The 23,227-nt window shown below is 53.1% G+C and overlaps 2 protein-coding genes and 1 long non-coding RNA gene across 3 annotated transcripts in view; 1 reads left to right on the plus strand and 2 right to left on the minus strand.

Annotated features, from left to right (window-relative positions):
- The window catches only part of LOC131590197 (uncharacterized), a 236,029-nt gene that overhangs the window by 162,927 nt on the left and 49,875 nt on the right, over positions 1–23,227 (minus strand). The gene's annotated exons all lie outside the window — the stretch shown is intronic.
- LOC131590213 (olfactory receptor 14C36-like) lies at positions 1,928–3,111 on the minus strand. Its single transcript, XM_058860161.1, has one exon. The coding sequence runs from the start codon at positions 3,109–3,111 to the stop codon at positions 2,179–2,181; it is 933 nt and encodes a 310-aa protein (XP_058716144.1). The 3' UTR covers positions 1,928–2,178.
- Positions 19,185–20,056, plus strand: LOC131590245 (uncharacterized). Its single transcript, XR_009280046.1, has 3 exons — positions 19,185–19,301; positions 19,579–19,635; positions 19,966–20,056. It is a non-coding gene; the product is annotated as an uncharacterized LOC131590245 (long non-coding RNA).

Raw genomic sequence — 23,227 nt, forward strand, 5'->3', positions numbered from 1 at the left:
CAGCAGGGTCTTCTCTTTACTCTATCCGGCCTCTCGCCCTGGAGCTGAGGAGAAAAACTTCAGTGACCATGGGAACCTGACTTCAGGTAAGCAATAGCAGAAAGAGAAGTGTGGGGGGGAATCACAACTAAAATAGGGGAAAAGATACATTTCAAGCTATCAACTACTAACAGAAACTAACTTAACAACATTCTAACAATTTTATCACAACAAAAGGTGAATTTGGGTGCCCAGATAGGAAATGTGGACCCAAAAGGGAAAAATTGGCTCCTAAAAGGAAAAGTTTGGCCCAAAACTGAGGGTTTGAGCAACAAAAAGGGGCAGTTTAGATGTAAAAATGGGAGTTTGGATTAAAAACAAACAGGAATCTGATGTTAAAAGGTCCCAGGTGAGCCAACGGCAGCCAGGGGGAAAATCTGGGGCAAGACAAGGAGATTTGGGATGAAAAAGGGGATTTGGGGCCAGAATAAAGGGGCGTTTGTGTCCAAAAGTGGGAATTTTGGGGCCCAAAAATAGGAACTTGGGTCGTCAGGTGGAAAGTTTGTACCTGAAATGGGGACATTTGGCCCAGGAAGAGAGAATTTGGGCCTAAAAATGGGGAATTTGGGCACTCAGGTAGGGTATTTGGACTGAAAAAGAATAATTTGGGGCCAAAAATGGGGACTTCAGTCCCAATATAGAGGAATGTGTGTGCCCAGATTGGAAATATGGAGCCAGAAGTGGGAATTTGCCTCCTAAAATGGACAGTTTGGCCCAAAACTGGGGGTTTTAGCAACAAAAAGTGACAATTCGAACCTTAAAGTGAGAGTTTGGATTAAAAAAGTTGGGAGTCGCATGCCTAAAAGGGGAGTTTGGCAGAAACTAAAAAGACAGTTTGGTACCAAAAGGGGGATTTTGGAGCCAAAAGGGGAAGTCTGGATATAAAAAAAGGGAATTTGGGGCCAGAACAGGGAGTAATGAAACCAGGAGCTTGTCATTAACTGATGTTAATGAAAGTGAGGACATAATTATAACTTGAATCAGCCCCAGGCTGGATTTGGGGCTGAGCCCAGGAGCCTCAGGCACTGAGAGAAGGGTGAAGAAGCTGCTCCAGGAGTCCAAAGGCAAAGTCCAAGTCCCTTGGAGCATCAGTGGCCCCAGTGAGGGCAGGGAGTGGCAAAGGCTCCCCAGGGAGTGGGGAGAGCAGATCCTGGAGGCCAGGACTGCAGGGAGCCAAAGGCTGTGAGCAGGAACTGCAATGCTGAGCAAGCCCTGGCTGGCTGGAGGCAGCAGAAAGGCCAAGCCCTGAGCCCAGGCCTGGCACAGCAGGGCCTGTCCCTCACGGGGGGCTCGGGGCTGTTTGTGGGGCAGGGGGATGTGAGGGGCAGCAAGGACAAATGCCATCAACCTGTGGGACCCTGCAGATCCTCATGGAACCAAGGGCCAGCGGGAGCCAGCAGGGCCTGACGGAAACAAGAGGCCACTGGGAGCCTGCGGGGCTGCAACAGCCACAACACTCCAATGATGGCGGCAACCAAAGGCTCCTTGACTTGCCTTTGGTGCACGGGACAAACCCCCAGCAGATATTCTCAAGGGACACAGAGGCAAAGAATATTCTTAGTTGCAAGGGACCCCCAAGGACCAGCAATTCCAGCTGTCAAGTGAATGGCCCACACAGGGATTGAAGCCACAGCCTCGCTGATATCAGCACCATGCTCTGACCAACGGAGCTCAGAGGTGAAAACCACACAGAATTTTACTGGCAAAGTACAGAGAACCAAGGAACTTTGGCAAAGCATTTAATACAACATCCAGTTGAACATAAAACACTTTCCACAGCAGTAACTGCATTAAGTTAGCCCATTTAACCTGGAAACCTTTAACCCTTGAGGTGTTAAGGTACCCAAAATCATTCACTGCAGAGCCAGAGAAGCGCTGAGGAATGACCCTGGAAACACAGGTCAGGGCAAACACTTATTTTTATTTAAATACATAGGGAACAGACCTCTTGCAGGTCTTTGTGTTTCAAAAGAAAGGTAGATATTCATGTAGAAATACAAAAAGTAATACTACAGTATTTGTAAAACACACAACAACAGTAGCAAAAGTTACCGATGAATAAATGCACAAATAGGGAAAACTAAGGCTGAGATTCCAAAGAGTTACATTCAAAAGGCTCTGCAGCACAAATGAGAGAGTTTAATACTTCTGAAAATACAGAGTCATCAATTTTCTCAGGGCAGCCTTGAGCTCCTGGTTCCTCAGGCTGTAGATGAGGGGGTTCAGGGCTGGAGACACCACCGAGTACAGAACTGACACTGCCAGATCCAGGGATGGGGAGGAGATGGAGGGGGGCTTCAGATGGGCAAAGACTGCAGTGCTGAGGAACAGGGAGAGCACGGCCAGGTGAGGGAGGCAGGTGGAAAAGGCTTTGTGCCGTCCCTGCTCAGAGGGGATCCTCAGCACAGCCCTGAAGATCTGCACATAGGAGAAAACAATGAACACAAAACAGCCAAAATATAGAAAAGCACTTAGAACAATGAGCCCAAGTTCCCTGAGGTAGGATTTGGAGCAGGAGAGCTTGAGGATGTGTGGGATTTCACAGAAGAACTGGCCCAGGGCATTGCCCTGGCACAGGGGCAGGGAAAATGTATTGGCTGTGTGCAGCAGAGAGTAGAGAAAGCCACTGGCCCAGGCAGCTGCTGCCATGTGGGCACAAGCTCTGCTGCCCAGGAGGGTCCCGTAGTGCAGGGGTTTGCAGATGGACACGTAGCGGTCGTAGCACATGATGGTCAGGAGGAAATACTCTGCTGAGATGAAAAAGGCAAACAGAAACAGCTGTGCAGCACATCCTGAGTAGGAGATTTCTCTGGTGTCCCAGAGGGAATTGTGCATGGCTTTGGGCACAGTGGTGCAGATGCAGCCCAGGTCAGTGAGGGCCAGGTTGAGCAGGAAGAAGAACATGGGGCTGTGCAGGTGGTGGCCGCAGGCTATGGCACTGATGATGAGGGTGTTGGCCAGGAGGGCAGCCAGGGAGATGCCCAGGAAGAGGCAGAAGTGCAGGAGCTGCAGCTGCCGCGTGTCTGCCAGTGCCAGCAGGAGGAAGTGGCTGAAGGAGCTGCTGTTGGGCATTTCTTCACTCTGGATATGGTGGACTGTTGAAAGAAGACATTGAAAAGCTTGGAGAGATTTCCTTGAGTCAATTCTATGCTATTTTCTTACAAATTTACTCAAAATTACTTCTCTTTCTCTGGGGTAATTTCTTTCAGTTCTTTTTGATATTTTTGAGCTTGAGTTTTGCTGCTAAGTTACTGTTCCTTTCTGTGAAGGGGCAGAAATCCTCTTTCAGCATTGCTCTCAGCCTGAGCACTGGGGAGCCCAGAGGGAAATCAGGGCTCCCTGTGCCCCAGGGCACTCAGACCTGCTGGTCCCACACAGGTGCCTTTTGTTCATTACACCTCCCTCTGTTTCAGGGTGGCTAAACATAAAACATGCTTGAAAAATAAAGCAGCCTTTTTAAAGGCTCCAATTTCAAAATAATTTTCCTGAGACATCTTTTTGTCTCTGTGCAGCTGGACAGGGAGGGATACCCAGGGCTGGGCTGGCTCTCTGCCTGGAGTTGTGCCTATTGGGAGCTGTTTCTCTCTATCCAAGCCTTGTCCCTGCCAGTGCTCCTGAGCCCAGCCCAGCCCTGGGGGCTCAGCTCTGCCCTGCACACCCCTCCCAGCACAGGCACTGCCCAGGGCCATCTCCCTGCCAGCAGGGCCTTAAGGGCAGCTCAGACAAACAGAGATGCTGCAAGCCAAGGTGCTGCTGCTGCTGGCTGTGGCTAGAGGAGGCTGAGGAGGCACTTTGGGAGGGAGAGCTGAGGCAGCTCTGCTGATGCCCAGGGTGACAGTGCAGGAGTCTCAGTGACACAGACAAAGCTGACAGCCCCTTGCCCTTTCCTTTAGGAGAAAGCCGAGAGCAGCCCTGGCCATGCAGCACCATCTCCACAGCAGGAGGAATCTGCCCTGATGGGGGTCGCTCCTTCCCCCTCCAACTTCTCCCCACCGCCCACGGGGAGCTCCCAGGCAGGCTGAGAGCTGCCCCTGACAGGTGGCTGATGCCCTGGGCTGGCAAAGAGCCCTCAGGGCTGCAGGAGCTGCTCTGCAGGACAGCCCTGGGCAGCCCTGGCTGCAGCCCCAGCTTCAGCCCCTGCAGCCGTCCCTGGCAGCAGGAGCTGTCCTGCCCTGTCCCTCTGAGGGTGCCCAGGGCAGCCCCGCTCTGCAGCACATCCTCCCCAAACCACAAACGGCAGCAGAGCCATCCCTACAGTCATGTCAGTGCTGTCATGGGGCAGCTTTAGGAGATCCCCGCAGCCAGAGACTTACTGTGCCAGCAGTTGGGAGCATTTCTCCATGAAGAAGCTCAGACTTGTCCTTCCAGTTGCTTTAAGGCACCCAGGTGGCTGCAGGCAGTGCCCTCAGCTCTGCTGGGCTGGGAGAAAAGCTGCTCATCAGGAGAAATGTCTTTTTGAAGCTCTTCTTGGTTGCCAGGAGCTGCCTCTGTGCCAGGAGCTCGGCCCAGCTCAGCAACAGCACCAGGATTTTAATGACCCTCTCAGGGCTTTGGTGTTGTTTCCACCAGACTCAGTCCCTGAGAGAGTATTCAAAAAACTTCTCAAGAACTACAAGTTAAATTGGCACTCCAATTTAAAGTTTCAATTCAAAGTTTCTTGAAGTTTTAATGGGTCCCACTGAGGAACATGACTGGGAAAGTGTCCCCAGGTTCCAGGGAGAGCAGAACACCGCAGGCACTGATGACAGGTGGGGACAAGCAAGGGAAAGGTGTCTGTGGTGCTGAGCAAAGCTGGATGTGTTTCAGGAGTGCCAAGGGCCAAGGGCTGAGCCCCAGCCCCTGGCAAGGCAGATGCTGTCCCTCCCTCATTGCTCAGGGCTCTTCCCGGGCCACTGGCATGTGGGGATGTGCAATGCCAAGGGCAGCACCATGGGGCGGCCCCTGCCAGGCTGCTGAGCAGGGACAAGGAGGCAATGAGGCCCCAGTGCTGCAAGGGTCACTTGTCTCCTCCTCATGGCTCAGGCCCAGGGCCAGCAGCCATGGCCAAAGGGCTGCACAAGTTGCCTCTGGCAGGGCCTTGCAGCTGCTGCCCATCCCTGTGCCCTCTCCAGCCCAGGCTGCCCTACGGTGTCCATGCCCTGCGCCTCTGGCCCTGCAGGCTGTCGTCATCCCCCGGCTGCCCCAGCTCGCTGGGCCCTTCCTTTGCTGACAGCTCTGTGTCCTGCCTGCCTCTGCCTGGCAACACAAAGCCTTGGCCTTGATACCAAAAGGGTTCATTCAATTTTTACCGTGCCTGTGAAATTCTAGCACAGGAACAAGGCATGCAGGGCCTGCCTTCCCAGCAAGGATGGTTGGGAGACGAGAAGACATCTGGCTCAAGGGTGCAGTGATGGGAAAAACAAGGACTGAATCTGGGAACTCGAGGTTTGGTTTTATGGAAGTGGGTAAATTGTAATATGCATTTAGCCACTGTATAAAAGCAACACACTGGGAGAATCACATGTCCGTGTCAGGTTAGGAGTTATCCCATGTTGGACCTCAGGCCTGAATAACTGATGCCCTCTTAAACACCAAATTAGTGTTAAGGAGACTTACTCCGATGTTTCAGAGACTTGCTGATGGCGGGGCCTCACAGAACCAAGGAGTCAGCTGTGACACTGGGCAAACTCATGGAACAAAGGGTCCATTTTGACACAGCAGAACCCCACGGAACCAAAATCCATTTTGGCACATTGGGGCCACATTGAACCAATGGTCCATGGTGACACTGAGGAACCTCTTGGAACCAAGGGGCCCTTCTGACACAGCAAGGCCTTGTGGAACCCTGGCCCATGGTGACACCATGGAACCGCACAGAACCAAGGTGACCATGTTCTACTGCAGAACCTCATGGAACAAAGGGCCCATGGTGACACTGCAGAACCAAGGAGACCATGGTGACACTATGGGGCATCATGGAACCAAGGGTCCATTGTGACTCTGCTACCAAAAATGGGAAAAAATAAAAGAAACTGCTTCACAGCAAGGGAACAGTGAGAAGCAGCATTCTTTATTCAGCCAGATGCACAAGGCGGAATAGCTCTTCCCAAAGGTGTGCCTGCTGGGTACAGGAAAGTTCCTGCTTGTGGACTGTATTTTACATCCATATCCACTGACTGTCACAGAATAAACATACATATGACAATCATTTCTCTGAAATCACTAACATATTTCCTCTTACCTTAAAAGCTGTGTTCTTCTGTCCTGGGGGTCTCTTTGGTGGTCCCTGGTGCTCGGTGATGCCAGAGTCAGACCTGACTGCCCGGTGAACTGGTAAAAGTTGGCACAACTGGAGCTGGTCGCTTTCCAATTCTTCTTACACAATGGGCATGGTGCAGTTCCATGGGCCAAGGGGTTTTGAAGAACAAGAACTGTGTGCTCACCAGCTGGAGATGGTTTTTCATCTGGTAACATCCCCCTTTGGAGGCTTGTGAAGCTTCTCTTCTCTTCAAGCCTTGCTAAGCCTCCCATCTGTGGTGTCTGCTGGAATTCAATGCCCTCCCCATCCCACAGCAGCCCTGCCTTTCCCTCCTGCAGCCTTGGTCTCCAGCACAGCCATGGAGGCTCTTTGGGCTCTGGAATTTTCCTGCAGCCACCAAGGGCAGCTGAGCTCTGCCCTTGCCACAGCCAGCCCTGGCCAGCACAGGCCATGCTCAGCAATTCCTTGTCTGTGCCTGGCCTTGCTGCCAGCCCCAGCAGCGGCTCCGTGGCCCCTTTGTGCCCCGCTGGCCCAGCCATGGTGCCCCAGCCCCTGGGCAGGCCCAGCCCAGGGCAGGAGCATTGCGGGTGGGCACGGCCCCTGTGCCGTGGTGCCCACAGCAGCCCTGGGGCTCTGTGCCCCATGGCCTCCCTGCTGGGCAGCCTCTCCCAGCTCCTGCAGAGCCCGTGGCACCTGTGGGCCTGCACACACAGCCCTGCCCCGGGCTCTGCCGGGCTCTGGGCCAGCACAGAGGCCGGGCAGGGCTGGCCATGGCCAGCAACAGGCCCTGAGCCCTGCAGGAGGATGGAGCTGGGCCACAGCCAAACTCAGCCCAGGCCAAACCTGGGCTCAGCAGCCAGGGCTGGCAGCACCTGGGGACAGAGCCTGGCAGTGACAAATGTCCTGGGCCCCCTCCCTGCCCTGCTCATGCCACCAAGGGCACAGAGCAGCCTCCTCTCTCGGCCACTTGCCTGTTTTCAATCCCTTGCCCTGTAGGCGCTGGCCCTGCCCCACAAGGCCTGGGCTGAGTCCTGTCCCTGCATGCTCACCCAGGCTGAGATGGACACTGCTGGTTTCTCTGGCAGGCTCTCTGAGCCCAGCCCAGCTCCCTCCAAGCTGTCCCAGCTGCCCTGAGCTCTCGGCAGCAGCCAGGGCCTCTCCCCAGCACAGCCCAGCCGGCTCTGGCCCCACAGCTCTGCTCAGGGCAGGCTGCTCTGGGCACTGCCCCACGGCCTCAGCCCCTCTGCAGGGCACAGCAGCAGCTGCAGCTCAGAGAGGCCTCAGCCCCAGCCATGGGGGAAAGTGCCTGGCCAAAGGAAAAGGAGGCTCCCTGGGTGCCCTGCTCCCCTCTCCAGGAGATCCTGGCAGCTCTGCAGCCCCTCCTGCCATCCCATCTGCCCAGGCCAGCACCACAGCCCCGGCCTTGGGGCCCTCAAGAGCTGCTCCTGCTCCAGGCCCAGGGCCCATCCCAAAGCTGGGGCAGCCACAAAGCTGTGCCCATTGCTGGTCATTCCTGCTCTCACAAGGATGGATCCTCAGCCACTTGGAGGTTGCTGATGAATTTTACTTTTCCACAGGCCTCTTCTTTCTTGAGCTCTTCAGCTGGGGAATTCAGTGACAAAGGCTCATTAACATTTGTTCAAATCTCCCAAACAAGATAAGCCCAGGGGAAAAATTCAAGTCATCAGTTCTTCCATGGTTAATTAGACAAATTTCAGAAGCGTATTCAAAGTAAATCTACTGTAGTGAAAACAATTGAGATATAATTGTTTGGTCCTGTTTAGTTTTCTTTTTCTGTTTCTAATCCCCAGTTGATATTAATCCCCAGCACCCCCTCAGGCAGTCTGAATAGATCTGAAAATAAACACCCCTTCTGGCTGATGATCAATCAGACTTTGTCCCTACCCCCACCCCACCATTTCCCCCATCCAGCCCCTGGGACTCAGAGCAGCCTTGTGCAAATCTGACAAACCATGGCTGTGCCTTCATTTCCCTCTGCTCCAGTGCAGCTCATTTGGAAGTTTTCCCACTAAAGTTATGGAGAAATGTTAAAAAGAGCTTCTAAGAAATGCACATTCCTGTTATAAAGGATGTATTTTATTGCTGCTCTCTTTGGAGCAGAGGTGATTGCAGCATTCTGTGATTGATATTGACCCAGGGTCTCTCCTCAGGAGGTCTGGCCTGCTCAGAGAAGATGTGCCTTGAGGTGTGAGCCAGTGTGGACAACCTTGCTCCACATTCCCCAACCCCATCCTCTGTGTCCTCCCTCAGCTGGGACCTGCTTTGCTTGGAGAGCTGCCTGCACTCAGGAAAGAGGGGATTTTCCTTTCTCTTTTCTTTTTTTTCTTTTTTTTTTTTTTACGCAATCTAAAACTCCCAAGTTTCATTGTTGAAAACAGACCCACTCCTCAAGTGTGTGCCAGCCCAAGGTGCCACCAAAAGCACTCCAGACCTGCCCTGGGCCAGCTGTGAGGGTGGATCATCATCCCAACCTGCACTGGGCTGTAAGAAACAATTTCGAGAACCCGGATGCAAGTGTTAAACCTTGGTTAGTGCTTTGTTGTAAACCAGTTCAATTGTTTCGTTGTTTATCCCAAGTTCAGGTTATTAGCTCTTCTCTTGTTATGTATTAGCTGTACTTACCCTTTGCTGTCATGTCCCTGTCCCGTCGGGAGATCACCGCCACTGCTCCCCAAAATGGCGTCCCCGGCCCTGAGGAGGAGGATGACATAAGGGCCTGTACGTAAATGAGAGAGACCAGAGACACACAGGACACACACAGAGCGATAAGAACCCGGAAACAGCGAGCTGCACTGAAAAGAAGAAATCAAGACAGCACCACCAAACGAGGAAGACTCAGAGGAGGCCCCTGACTTCCTCCCAAAAGCTGACAGCACCAAGGGGGAACTCGACCAGGGTGACATCCTAGACTCCGAGCCGAAGAAGACGAGCATTCCTGCGGACTCCTGTGAGTACGGAAGCTCCGACTCTGCCGTGTGGCAAAGTCAACTTCCTCCTTCACTGCGTGGAATCTGGGAGCAGTGGCGGTGTGTGCGACCCCTTGGGCCCCCACCCAAGCTGATTCTTGTATTAAAAGCATTAAAAGAGGAACTCTAGTCCTGCCCAATTTATTTCAGTACCTAGGCAGGTGTTGAGAACAGACCAGTGTTTTGGCTACTGCCTGGCAGTGCTGTCCCTCTGACATTTGTTCCCCCATCAAAGGGCATGGGAGGGGGCAAGATCCTGGGAGAGGACACAACCAAGCCAACTGACCCAAGTTAGCCAAAGGGATATTCCATACCTCATGACAACAGCTCAGAGAGCTAAGCTCAAGGAGAGAGGAGGAAAGGTGGGAGCATTTGTGAGTTTTCAGTGTTTGCCTTCTGGAAGAACCATTATGTGTGCTTTTCAGAAAATGTCCAAACATCAGATGGGAAGTAGAGAGTGACTTTTTTTCTCTTCAGCCCAGGCAGGCCCAGATCTCTGTTTAGTTCTTTATTTTACTGTAATAGAACTGCCTTATCTCACCCTGCTGGCTGTTCTCTGTCTTATCCTCTTTCCCATCCCAGTGGGAAAGACAGTGACAGAGTGACAGAGTGGGCACCTGGCACCCAACCAGGGTCGACCCACTACAGTTGTTAAGGCACCCAAATGTGGGGGGATATAAAATTGGTGAAATGGCCTATACCAGGAACCTTGAGGGACCGGGCTGGAACAGCAGAGGAGTGCAGGCCCGGGATGGCAAACAGTTTAGCAATGAGCTCGAAGCTGTGGCAGGAGCAGCATGGGGCTGGGCAGACCCAGGGATGCTGAGCTAAAAGTGTACTAAAAATCCAGAGCAGCGGCAGAAACAGCAGGGTCTGGGCAGCCCTGGAAGGAGAAAAAAGGTGGAGGGGGGGGATTGGCTTGGGTGTTCCCTGGCCGTCACCTGTGTAATGCCCTGGCAACAACAGCAGCTGCTGGGCTCCCAAAAGCAGCCATGAAACGCTCCCTTTGGGTTCTGGTTTTCCCCTGAGGCACCCAAGCACATGGTGAGGATCCCTCCCAGGGTGATTGGGTATTGAAAGGACCCACTTACATGGCCACACTTGTGAGCAGAGGCTCACCCACATTAAAGAGACACAGTGATGGAAAAGTTCTGCAGTAGCAGTGGATCCTCTGGGCAGCAGCAGTCCAACAACACCAAAACCTCAGCCATCTGCCCTTTGAGCCGTGTCCCCCAGCTCAGAGACAGCCATAACCCCACTGCCTGTCCCTCCTCCCCCAGGCATGACTCCCAAATGCACCTTTCCCTTGGCTGACTCCTTAGTGTGGGATGTAAGAGGTCTCGGCCACGTCTTTTGTTTCTTCATGACCTGTATTTGTGCCCCAGACAACTGCTGCCTTCACAGAGTCTTCCTTTCAGATGGGAAACAATTCCCTAAAGAATCCAAACCAAAAGAAGGGCCTCTACTTTGCTGTATTGAGACAAAATTAAATGCTACAAAACAGCTAAAATAGAGAATCCAAAAAAAATTTCTTAGCTTATCGTGGCACAGCTCCTTATCAAATGAAGGGATCCCTAAATTTCTAGCTAAATACAATCTCACTCATTTTCAACATGTAAACAAGACAGCCAGTCCTGTCCTGCTGGCTCCCAGCAGCGCCTTGCAGCAGTCCAGCATCCACGTCAGGATGCTGGCCAACACAGGGCTGTCCTGGAAACTAAGGCGGCTGACTTGAAGTTTGTGCAGGTACCCAAAGGTCAAGCCCAGCGGTGTTGCCTCAGGATATAGCAGTCCTGAGTGATTTCCCCTGTCGTTGCCCACTCCTTGTGGCACCAGTTGCTTTCCTGTGGAACGTTCTACCTGCCCCAAGAGTAAAGAGGGAGCTGGAGAAAGAGCTTGCCAGGCTGCTCTCCATCCTTTCCCAATAATCCTGCTTAAGGGGAGAAGTCCAAGCTGAGCTCAAATGTGTAAATGTAAGAGCCGTGCACAGGAAGGGTCAGTGGGAAGGATGATCCAGGAACCATTGGCCTGGCAGCCTGAGCTTGCTACCGTGGAAGGCCTCAGAGCAGATCCTGCTGAGTGCCATCCCATGGCATGTGCAGGGAACCAGGGGGTCTGCTGGAGGGTGGGAAAGCTCTGTGGAGGGAAGGGAACAGCTGGGGGTCCTGGTGGGGTGTTGAGGAGTTCTGTGAGCGCGTTTCGGGGGTGTTGGTGTTGGTGTGTTGGGGAAGGAGTTGTCTGGAAGTGAGAGGTCTAGGATGGAATTTGAGTCAGTTTGACGGCAGCATCCATGGTTTGGCTCAGCTTTGGTTGTGGAGAACATAAGGAATATCTGTGACTTTTCCTGTTAGTGGTCCTGGTTCTCATGCAAAAAAAGAAGAGGGGAGAGCTGTAATTTATTGGCCACCTAGATATCTGTACCAGGGGCAGGATTAGCCTTTTTGCAATCTACTCAGTCGTTTGTATTACTTTTGTGATACTGAGTGGACTTTCATTCCTTGAGAGCTTTAATCCTTCAGAGAATTAGGATATTATCATCCCTCCTGTCATGGTTTTAAACCAGTAACTAAAAAAAGATTACTTATTTCTTGCTGTGAGATATGGATTAGAACAAGAGCAAAACAGGCATAAAACTTAAAGGGAATAAAGAAAGTTTATTGACAAACTACAATAATAAGAACACCAGAATAAACTTCCAGAAAAACCTTTTCATCTCTTATCTACCCACTATTCCCTTGTTCACATGACAACAGAGACAAAAACTTTGAAACTTTGGTGGTTAAAACAGTCCCAATTCCTGCTACAGTCTTTTCACCAGTCTTTGTAGAGAAACAGAAGTTTCTTCCTGTTAATTTATGGAGCTTTTCACAAGAAAACTATTTTTGTTATAGTTTTCCATTGCTCTGATGTTAGTTTCCCAGAACTGCTGTTATCAGAGCTCACTCCTCCCATTTTCACCTCACTCTGACGTGTGTATGGGCCATGAGTCTAGGGATGGCATTTTAAGGATGAGTTATTCAAAAGCAAAAGTCTTCTTCATCTGTTTCTGTGAGCTTCACTAGAAAACAGTTTTCTCATTGCCTCTCAAGGCTTTAAATCTTCCAGCACTTCACTGTATCACAATTATTCTACTTTTTACTCAAATTTTACACCTTGAACACTCTATTCCTCCCCATACTCCGTCATGAATTAAAAGAGTTCTTTTCAGGACTTCATTGTCCATCTCCATAGTTTTAACAGAAGGATATTTCATCTTAATTAAAGCATCTCCTTATTCTGTACCTTTTCTGAAGCTTCTTTTCTTTCCTGTCACTGGTAGTTTATAAAGTCTCTTTTCATGTTGATCACTCTCTTTTTCTCTCTCTGGATAAAAAGATTAATCCGCAAGTCTCATCTGGATAAGAAAGAGTTAAAATCTTTCCCAGGTTTTTGTAGATGGTTCGGTGATCTCTGCTGAACAGGAGCTGGAGCTGTCTGCGATGGAAGGTTCTTCATAGCTGCTCTGGAGAGTGTGGTCGGTGTCTCTGCTTGCTGCAGGTCCAGAGCCTCTCTCCTTCACTCGGCAGTTTCTAGTAAATGTAGTTACAGCAAAACCTGCAGCCGAGCCAGAGATCGGCCCGGCCCGGCCCAGCCAGAGCCCGGGGCAAACCCCGCAGGCCCCATCTCCCGGCCGGGAGACGCGGCAGGCCCAGCCCGGCCCCCGCCCGGCCGCATGGCCTGGGCAGGGAACAGGAGGCCTGGAGCTCCGCCACCCTTCACAGCCAGGAAACAAAGAGAACCTAAGTGCCCTGACTTTACAGCTTAAGGTAGGGTTCACAAGTTGATCTCCCTTTTCAATGGTTAAAATTGCTGTCAATCCCCAGTAATGACCAATAATTGGTCAGGAGAAGAGACTCCTTTCAGTCCCCAGCAACCTTAACTTCCTTAAAGGTAAAGTAACCCCATGACACTCCAGAGAAAAGCAAAGGTTTGCAAACCAAAGAATGGCCTTTTTTTAGCCTCTGTGTAGTGTTATACTTTGTAAAGTGACTCTCAATGGATGATGTTAAGGCAAAAGACTTGCTGCTTAGAGATGGGAAGCAAACTTGCAAATCTTTCACATTCTCCGGTCATTCCAATTAATTGGTGAAGTCTGCAACTTTTCGGAACTTCTTGAGTTGAGCAACGGGGAAGTAAAGCTCTTGTGAACTAAGGGTTCTTAAATGCCAGATCCTTCTGTGCCTTCCCAACAAAGATGTTTTTGAGCTACAGGAAATGACTTCAATGGGAAAATAATTCCAACATGTAATAATCTGGCCAAGGCTAAGCGTTGCCAGCAGTTGTTCCAGATGCTCCTGCCAAGACCCCTGCAGGAAGGAGCCCAGCCCCCAATGCACGTGGGCTTTGGCTGCCCTCTGGCACAGAAACCCCCCAGGGGCACAGGTCTCTGGGGCAGGAGAAGGGCACCAGCACTGCCAGGGCTCGGCTGGGGTGGCAGGTCTGCCTTGGCGGGGACTCTTCCACACTTGCTGATTTCAGTGCTGCCAGGACCCTGTGCAGATTCTGTGCCAGGCCCCGTTCCCTTCCTGCTGTGGCTGTGTCAGCAGCCCTGGGGGCTCCTTCTGCTGCCCTGAGCCTGCAGAGCAGGGCAGCGTTTGCTGATGGTTTGAGGCGTTCCTAAAGATCCTGTCAGGCTGTCTTAGACACTTTGGGCAAGGGATTCCTTCCAACCTGGGCCACTTAGGGGGGGATGGGGGCGAAACCAGGGCAGGTGGCAGTGAGTGCAAGGGCCCTTTGTGACACGGTGCAGCATAGTAACCGTGGAATGGAAAGGGACAGGGTGTCCAAGGGCCCTTTGTGACACGTGGTGACATAGGGGCTGGCAGTGACAGGGCAATGCCACAGTGCTCAGTGCACGCGACGGGACAGGACGCACCAGAGCGGTGCTGTGAGGAGCCCCCGCACAGCGCACTCGATTGTGTCTGACCCGGAGCTTTTCAAAGCCTTTACTCCTACAGGTGACCTCGTGGCAAGACTGCAGGCCTTGATGGCCCGTGGCTTTCCCGAGGCTTTTCTTTTGCAGGTGCCTGCGGGGAAAGACTGCGGGACTTGGTGGCCTGTGGCCTTCCCAAGACTTTTCTTTTGCAGGTGCCTTCAAGGCCAGACTCCGGTACTTGGTGACCTGGAGCTTATCTGAGGCATTTCCCATCCTTCTGGCCTCTGTCCTCAAGGTGAGACTGTGGGACCTGGTGACCACAGTCATTTATGAGGAGTCTCCAGTCATTGTGGCAGGAGCCCTCGAGACCCGACTGCAGGACTTGCTGTCCTGTAGGCTTCCTGAGGCTTCTCTCTCACAGGTGCCTTCAAGGCACAACCACATGACTTGTTGACTCAGAGATTTCCCAAGGCATCTCTCTTTAAGGTGCCCCCAAGGCCAGATTGTGTCATGGCGGGCAGATTCCTCAACCTGTTCAAAGCGTTCAGAGGGAACAGAAAGACAGACCCTGGAGCTGCCCCAGCACAACAGCCTGAAGAGCCAGAGCACCAGCCACTGCAGGATGGTGAGTGGCAGAGCTGGGCCACAGGGCTGATGGCTGCAGGCAGCTAGGCCCCATCCATCCCATCCCATCCCATCCCATCCCATCCCATCCCATCCCATCCCATCCCATCCCATCCCATCCCATCCCATCCCATCCCGTCCCGTCCCGTCCCGTCCAGTCCCGTCCCGTCCCGTCCCGTCCCGTCCCGTCCCGTCCCGTCCAGTCCCGTCCCGTCCCGTCCCGTCCCGTCCCGTCCAGTCCCGTCCCGTCGTGTCCCAGCCCATGTGGACATGCCCAAGGACAGGACGGAATATGGGCTGTGGCTGACCCCTGCCAGTGGCCGTGCTCCATCCCCTGAGCCACCCCAGGGCTGTCCCTGCCTGGGGAGTGCAGGGCTGGGCTGTGTTCTCCGGCCTCTCCCGCAGCCCCTCAGCTCTGGCTGCTCTTTGACAGATGCAGCCATGGCCCAGACACAAGAGCAGGAGCCTGCCCGTGGCCGCTTCCGCAGAACGCTGAAGGTACCTGCAGCCATCCCCACCTGGGCTGGGCCTGCTGTCACTGCTCAGCCCAGCTCTGCACTTGCAGCACTCCATGGAACATGCCTCTCTTCCCTGTGCTTTGTTCATTCTGCACAGAGGTTCCGCAAGTTCCTGCGCATTGGGCGTAGAAAGAACACCACAACAGCAACTGAGGGCACAGCTGAGCCTGACTCCGGGCTGACCGAGCTCCAGGCAGAGCCTGATGTCAGCCCAGATTCAGCTGAGCGCTCACAAGACTGTGACGCTGCAGTGAAGGATGACAGGGCAGAGGCTGACATGGCAGGGACTGAGGGCGTGGCCATTCCAAATGATGACACCGGAGAGACTCAGGGCATCACGAATGTCGACAGGATACCCACTCCCACTATAAGCCAAGAGCTTGTATGGGATTATTTCAAGGACCCTCGTGTCTCTTCTGACATTGTTGACAAGAGAGCTGCTCCTTCTGACCAGCAGGTAGACAGCCAGGGGCCAGAACTGGAGGTCTCCCAGGATCATGTGCCCCCTCAAGCCACATCCACAGGGCCCCCTCAGCCTTTGAGGCCAGAAGAGCATGACGGGAAGGGAAGCACTTCTTGGGGGAAGCTGGGGAAGTTGCTGCCTTGGACAGCTCTCCATGTCTTCCCTGTGCCTCCTCCAGGTGCCATCTACTGTTAGGAACATTCACCAGAGTCTGGTGTCCCATGTCACTGTGGATGTCAGGCAGCAAATTGACATTATAAGGCTGGCTGAACAACACCCGGTCGATGTGGTGCTGACCCTCCTGCGCTGTGCCCCATCGTGTGACAGGTATGGGGCCCACGTGTCTTGAGAGCTCAGGGCTCACCAGCCTTTAGGGCCCATCGCCCTGCACAGCCTGTCCAATGGGCTCTGCCCAACAGGCAGAGAGGTCCAGGAGCTTCAGGCCCCTCTGTTTCCTGAGGCTGCTGCCAGTGCTCCCTCCCTGCCCTTCAGGGCATGGGGGTTCTGTCCCCTGAGACCCCACAGCTACACAGGGCATGGCAATGTCACTGAGACACCCCTGACACAGAGCTCTGATCCCACAGAGCTGCTGCCATGATGTGGCAAACCATAGCCTCATCGGGACCAACAGTGGAGAAAGTGCTGCCAACACTGCTCTGTGTGATGGAGAACTGGCCCCTTTGCAGCACCTGCACCTCTGATGGGGACAACAAGGACGTTTTTCCCTTGAGTGTGAGTTTCTGGAGATGGCCTTTGATCACCTGGAGCTTGCTTCCCCAGGAGCTCTCCATCTTCTTCCTGCCAAAGGCGCTGGGCTGAAACCTGGGCCAGGGGCAGGCTCAGGGGACACTGGGCCCGCTGCTCCCCGTGCGTCTCCCCTCGGGCTTTGCTCCATGGACACCTCGGCACTGAGCGCTGTCTTGGTGTGATTCTTTTGCAGGCAACTCTGGTGCTCTGGATGATTATCCAAGTGCCTGAATGCCACGAGGCAATGATCCTTTATTCCGCCCGCCTGTTTGTGGCTCTGCTGTTCCATGTTGTCATCACCACCCAGCAGATGCCACCAGTGGAAGCTGACAGCTTCTGGAAAGCATGCCGGGAGCAACACCGCCTTCCCAGCAACCCCAACAGGTGCCAGTCCTCCTGTCCTTCCCATGCCCTCGTGGCTGACACCAGTGCACCCAGTGTGACCTGGGCTTTGCTCTGCACACAGGTTTGCAGTGCAGGCCATGAAGGCTCTGCTCTGCCGACTGCAGTGTGACAATGTGGTCATGGAAATGGGACGCAAGCGTGGCTGGGACACGCTCCTCTGTGCTGACACCCAGCACTATGCCGTGGGTCTGCTGGCCAGGTGAGCCTCACTTCTCCCAGCTGCCTCTGAAACTTGTGCCCTCTGCCTGCGGTGTCTCACACAGTCCCTGTGGTCCTGGCCAGAGGGCCTCGTCACTGAGGGATGGCTGAGCAGACTGGAAAAGGCTGAGAAAGGAGGGTGCCCAAAAGGAGCCACTTCCCAAATCACCCACAGTCCCTCCAGGAATGCTGGGGAAAGGCCAGATCTCTGTGAGTCATTCCTGGGAAAGGTCTGTCCCCCCCCCCACATCAGGGTCTTGGTGCCGTTTTCCCCCTGACAGGGAGATGCGCCGTGGCTTGATCCCCTTCTGTTCCCACATTGCGCTCCAGCTGCTTAAGTCACTCAGAAGGGAGGAGCCGTGCTGTGATCTGTCCTTCCTGGCATTCTTTGTGGAGGTGAGCCCGATGGCCAGCACTACCTCGCTGAGCTGCCTGCCAGCCCTGTCCCCTTGCATAGCTGCAGCTGCCTGGGACGGTGCCCGCGCCCTGTGCTGCTGCCTGGGCCCAGCCCTGTGCAGTTCCAGGCTCCTGCCAGCCGGCTTCCCTGTCACTGCCCGGTGCCTTTCAGGTCCTCAAGTGCTTAGATTTGACTAAATACGGTGACTGTGTCCTTGAGATCGCGTCAAGGCACCTGCAGAGAGAGTGCAGGCAGAGGCGTCGCCTGGCGCTCAGAGGCCTCGTGGTGCTCAGCAAGGATCCCTCGATGGTGAGAACGGGGCAGCGGCTGAAGCTGTGCTGGGCAAAGCAGCCCCTTGGGCTGGCTGGGCTTCAGGAGCTGAGGCAGCTGCTCCCAGCTCTCCTGCCTCACCTGCCTGAGTGCTTTGGGACAGGCCTTTGACCTCTGGGCCCAGCAGCAGCAGGGTGGGGTTGCAGTGCCAGGGCGTTCTTGGCACTGCAGCTGTTCAGGGCTTCCCAGCACAGCCTTGTGTTCCAAACAGGCCATACGAATGTGCAGCCTGTCTCGAAGCCTTCAGGACCTGCTGGCTGATGCAGATGGAGATGTGGTTGGCATGACCCTCCAGGTGTTCATCAATATTCTCAACAGTAAAGACATCGGGATATGCAGCACCACTGCTCCGAAGCTGGCTCAGGCACTCCTGCTGCTCTTTGATCACGTAAGGCTCTGTGACCCCAGCCACAGGCATTGGCTGCTGCCCAGAAACTTTGTGTCTTGCAGATTTCTGGGCCTTTGCCCAGGTGAGCCTGGAGGAATTGGTATTAAGGTCTTTTTCTCTTCTTTTCCTCCAGGACCACAGCCATGTGCAGTTGCTCTCCCTTGACCTCTTCTTCAAGGCAATGGACTTGGTAGTGGATGAGGGAAAGAAGCCCCTGGAGAAGATTTTGGACCAGAGCCTGATTCCACTCTTCATCCACTGTCATGATGAGAACCAGCGTGTGGCGAAGGTCAGGTTTTGTGTGATGCCGGTGCATCCCTGGGAGGGGCATCGGCTTCCTCCTGTCCTGGAACCTCCCAGGCTGCGGCTTCCTCTGGGCCCTGTCACCCAAACAAGAGTCCTGTGCCCTGGGCTGCAGTGCCATCTCTGCATCTCTGCTGCTCTCCAGGCCTCTCGGGAAACGCTGCTTCGTGTAGCCGAGTTCCTCAAGAGGAGGAATCTGAAGCGGCTGGTGAGGAAGGAGCAGCTGTCAAAGTTTGCTGAGTGTCTGGTAAGAACGGCCTGGAGAAACCAAATTTGAGAAGCTCCCTGCCCCCAGTGCTCAGTGTGTGGGGATGGCATCTGTGGCCCCTGCCCAGTGCTGCACCCAGGGGCGCCAGCCTGTGCCCCACATGCCGCCCCCTTCCTGGGCCACACGGCTTCGTCTCCAGGCTCCTGTGGCCCCGAGCCGGGTGCCGATGGAGCCCCAGCCCAGTGGGGCTGCGGGCCAGGGACACAGCGCGGCTCCTCGGGCAGCACCCGGCTCTCTGCCCCCTCCTGAGCCCGGCGCCAGCGGCTGCTGGCCGGGCCTCAGGGCTGGGCGGGCACGGGAGGCCGGGGCTGGCCACAGGCAGCGCCCGGCCGAGGGCCAGAGCCCGCGCCAACCCTTCCCTCCTGCCGCTCTCTCCAGCTGGCACAGGACGAGAGCCGAGCGGCCGAGCACCTGTGCCGGGCCCTACCGTACCTGGACAGCCCACAGGAGCCCCTGCGAGAGGCGGCCGTCAGGTTCCTCGGTGAGCCACGAACCCGGGCTCCCTCCCCGCCCCGCCGCAGCTCGGCCCCGGCCCCGGCTGCTGCCCCGGCAGCGGCACCCGGGCCCGGCGCCCTGGAGCCCCGGCTGCCCTCGGGGCTGCTGCCGGCCTCTGGCAGCCGTGCCCTTGGGCTGAGTCAGGATGCGGCAAGGGCTGGGGCTGAGCCCTGCCGGGGCGGGAGGGCGTGTGGCCACAGGGCTGGCAGCGCCGCTGGCAGGGAGCTGTGCCGCCGGGGCCCTGACAGGCTCTGTGTTCCCAGGGATGGCCAGGGAGCCCCTGAGGGGGCAGCAGGAGGAGCTGCAGGCCCTCATCGAGGGTGAGTGAGGGCAGCGGGCAGTGAGGGGCTGGCACTGGGGGATCTGCAATGCCCGGGGAGGGAGCTGTAATCCGTGCCCCGGCTTCAGAGGGCTTCTCTCCCTGTGTGGACACCTTGGTGGTGTGGGAATATCACAGAGAGATTTCAGCAACATGGGGCGGGGATTTGGGTGGGGTATGGATTCGTGACCAGGACCTTGCAGCTGATCCTGTTGGCCTCTTCACTCTTGTGGCCACGGCAAGAGCAGGCTGGGATGGCTCTGGCAGGACTTTCTCTTCGGATTCCCACAGATCTGGGCTCTGATCGTGGCTCTGTTCCCCTCTCTTGCAGCAATTCAAGCTCTAAGAAGAGATGACAACCCTTCTGAGAGAAACACAGTTCTTCAGCAGACATTTATTGAAAGAACTGCAGAACTACGCTCATCTGCCGGCTTAAGAAATCGGTCTTCGTGTATGATGCTATGGAAGATGAGGCTACGCTGCGATCAGAAGAGATCAGCTGGAGCTCCAGGCACTGCTGGCAACTGGCACAGCTGAGCCTGTGGGAAGCTCGCATGGCTTCAGCCCTCTCCCTACCTCTAGATATCTCTGTCCCTGCAGCCGTAAGACACTGCCCATCCCTTCTCTTTTCCTCCACTTTCCCTCCCTTTTGATAGCTCCCTCCCTGTGGCCCTCAGACACTGCCCATCCCTTCTTTTTCCCTCCACTTTCCCTCCCTTTTGACAGCTCCCTTCTTCCAGCCCTCAGACCTTGCCCATCGCCTTTTTTCACCCTCAGTTCATCCCTTTGCTTTGCATCCCATCAATAAACAGTTTGGCTTTTTCACTTAACCTGCATCTCTGTGGAGTTGAAGGGTCACAAATCCAGAGCACTGTGACACACAGGCCCCTCCTGCCGTTCTCTCCTGCACTGTGTTTTGTGCAGAGATGCAGAGGAACGAGCACAGATCAGGCTGGAAAGGTCCCTGTGCTGAAGGTCTGCTTCCACAGCATTGTGGAGTTAAAGGTTTAACTGAGCACCCTGAAGGCCTTGGATTTTGGAAGAGCCAAGCTGAGTATGCCCTGAACTCGGCTGTGAGGGATTCTGTGGCAAGCATGCACAGAGGGCAAAGGAGCTTGGAATGCCTGAGTCTTTCTAGAACAGCTTCCTGAAAGCACAGCAATGCTCCATCCCTGGACAGGATCAGGAAGAGGGCAGAACTGTTAGAGCCAGCAGGGAGATGGGGACTTCAGATGGCTCTCCTTTAGAATGCTGTTTATTCTATAGCTTAGATTACAGCAGGGGGTCGTGGGTCAGCCTACAGCTGCTGGCTACAGGCAAGCCCTGTCTCCTGAAGCCCACTTAGTTCTGGTTACAGTGCATTATATTGCTTTCTTTTGCTGTGTGTATCATTGCATAACAACCAATCAGCATCATACACAGTACCTTTACATGTACATATATTCTATCAAAACGGCTAAAATTACCTTACTATGTTAGTGACTAGCTAATCATTTGAGTTAATAATTACATGGTAAACTTTGAAAGTTGTTTTGCAGTGGAAAATTCTTTTTGCTTTGGTAAAAAACTTCTTTCTGTCTGTGTATGCTTTTTTACTTGGTAGTTAGTAGAAAACATACTTTGTTTGAAGACCACTTAAATCTTTTGGACTTTAGCCATAAAACCTCCTTCTAACTGACTAAACCTTTGTTCTAAACCTTCCAACTCGACTAAACCTTTGTTCTCTCAGTGGTTTCAGCAATAAGTGGCCCTAAAAACATCTTTTTATATATCCATGATTGCTTTCATTTCTAGAGAACCTTCCAGTAAGCATTCATATCAGTGAAACTTTTTGTTAAATTTTCTTCCTTCCTAACATCTCCCCTGGTCTGATGAACAACACAGATGCTAGAAATTGTCTTATTCATCATTTGTGCACACATTGAAGTATACATGTGTCACAATCTGCTCACACAGGTGGGCGTCGTGAGAGGTTCGTTTGATCTCAGAGTGCAAAAAGGACACCAAGGGATTTCAGTTTAAATCACAACAGCAATAATGCATCTTTATTTTAGTGCCAGCATCATGGGTTATGCAATAGATGAGAAGGAGAGAAAGAGAAAGAGAGACAGGAATAAAGAGGCAAAGTAAAGAGAGAAAACGGGGTGGGGGTAATAGCTACCAATGGACAAGATGGGGTCACCCGTGTCTTCTTCTGTGGGGAGCTCTCTCTCCAAAAGCAACTTAGAAAAGTCACCTTTAGAGTCTCAAGTTTCAAGGTGAGGGGCAGTTGGCCAAAAGGTGGGGAGATGTATAGGCTATTGTGGTGTGACCCGTTGCTCTGGGAAGCAGGTGTGAGGCACTGAACAGGCCCCACTCCTTACAAGTCCCTGCTCAGCAGCAGGAACGAAGGCAGTGTACCGTGGCAGCACAGCAAACACCTGCAAACAATCACTCCTGTGCTGTAGGTCGAGCACACCTTCAAACAATGGCTTAGCAAGCATCCACCTCAACCAGGCCAGAACCCCTGGACAAAGTCCCCTGGGCTCTTCAGGGTCTCGGTCTCTGTTCTTGCTATGCTCGTGAGGCAAATGAGGGAAATTTCAGACCGTTCCTTACACCACCCCGTGACTCCTGATCATCGTTAAGAGGGCTCCTTTGTAGTGTTGTTACGAAGTCTTCAGGTCTCGTCAAAGGTTGGTAGCATACCCTGGAAAACAGAGACAGAAAATCAGACAGAAAAAGAAAAGCAGGAAAAAGATAAGGGCAAGAAAAAAGGAAAAACAAAAGCAAAGAATCAATTTTCAATTAAAATATACGTTCAACTTCTTATTTCAAAGCATAAGCAATTTCAATTAATCCAATACAACCCAAATAAACAATTTCAGGCAATTTCTTTATCACGAGGGCCGATTTCCTATTTTTACTTTTCAAAAATTTCAATTAAATCCTGCTGAAGCAACAATTGCTCTACCAGAGTGAGGTTCATCCCAATAGAGGTAGGCAATAAATGGTGGATCAGTGTGTAAATGGACTGTAAAAGGTGATAAGAAATAACTGTGCCTACATAAGAAAAATCACCTCCTGCAATCTTAGTAAAATTGCAAACACAAAAATTTGAATGATTTTTTTGTATTCACTACTAAGATTTCTATAAGTACACTATCACAAGCAGTTCTCAAACATGCACATCCACATCCTATATGCACAAGTAGTTTAAGAAGTCTCGGTAGGATGTATTTCAGAGTTGCAGTTATTTTGTTCTGTGTCCAAACAAATATCTTGAACTCTGGTTGCATTACTTTCACAGATAAACCCTTGTTGTTCCTGGAAAATACAGTTTCCAAATCAACAGTTGTCATGAGGTGACTACCTTTAAGATAGCTTTGGGAGCTGGGAGAAAGTTGAAGCTGCGAGATGCTGATGGGAGTCTTTTCTTGTGACCAATTATTGGTCATTTCTAAGAATTGACAGCAATTTTGACCATTGAAAACTGAGATCAACTTGTGAACACCATCTTAAGATGTAAAGCCAGGGCTCTCTTGCTCTCTTTGGTTTCTGGCTTCTGACGAGGTAACAGGCTCTGTCTCGGCCTCCTCCCCCCCTCCAGGCCG

This window comes from Poecile atricapillus, chromosome 32 (genome assembly GCF_030490865.1).
Source record: "Poecile atricapillus isolate bPoeAtr1 chromosome 32, bPoeAtr1.hap1, whole genome shotgun sequence".
Lineage (NCBI taxonomy): Eukaryota > Metazoa > Chordata > Aves > Passeriformes > Paridae > Poecile > Poecile atricapillus.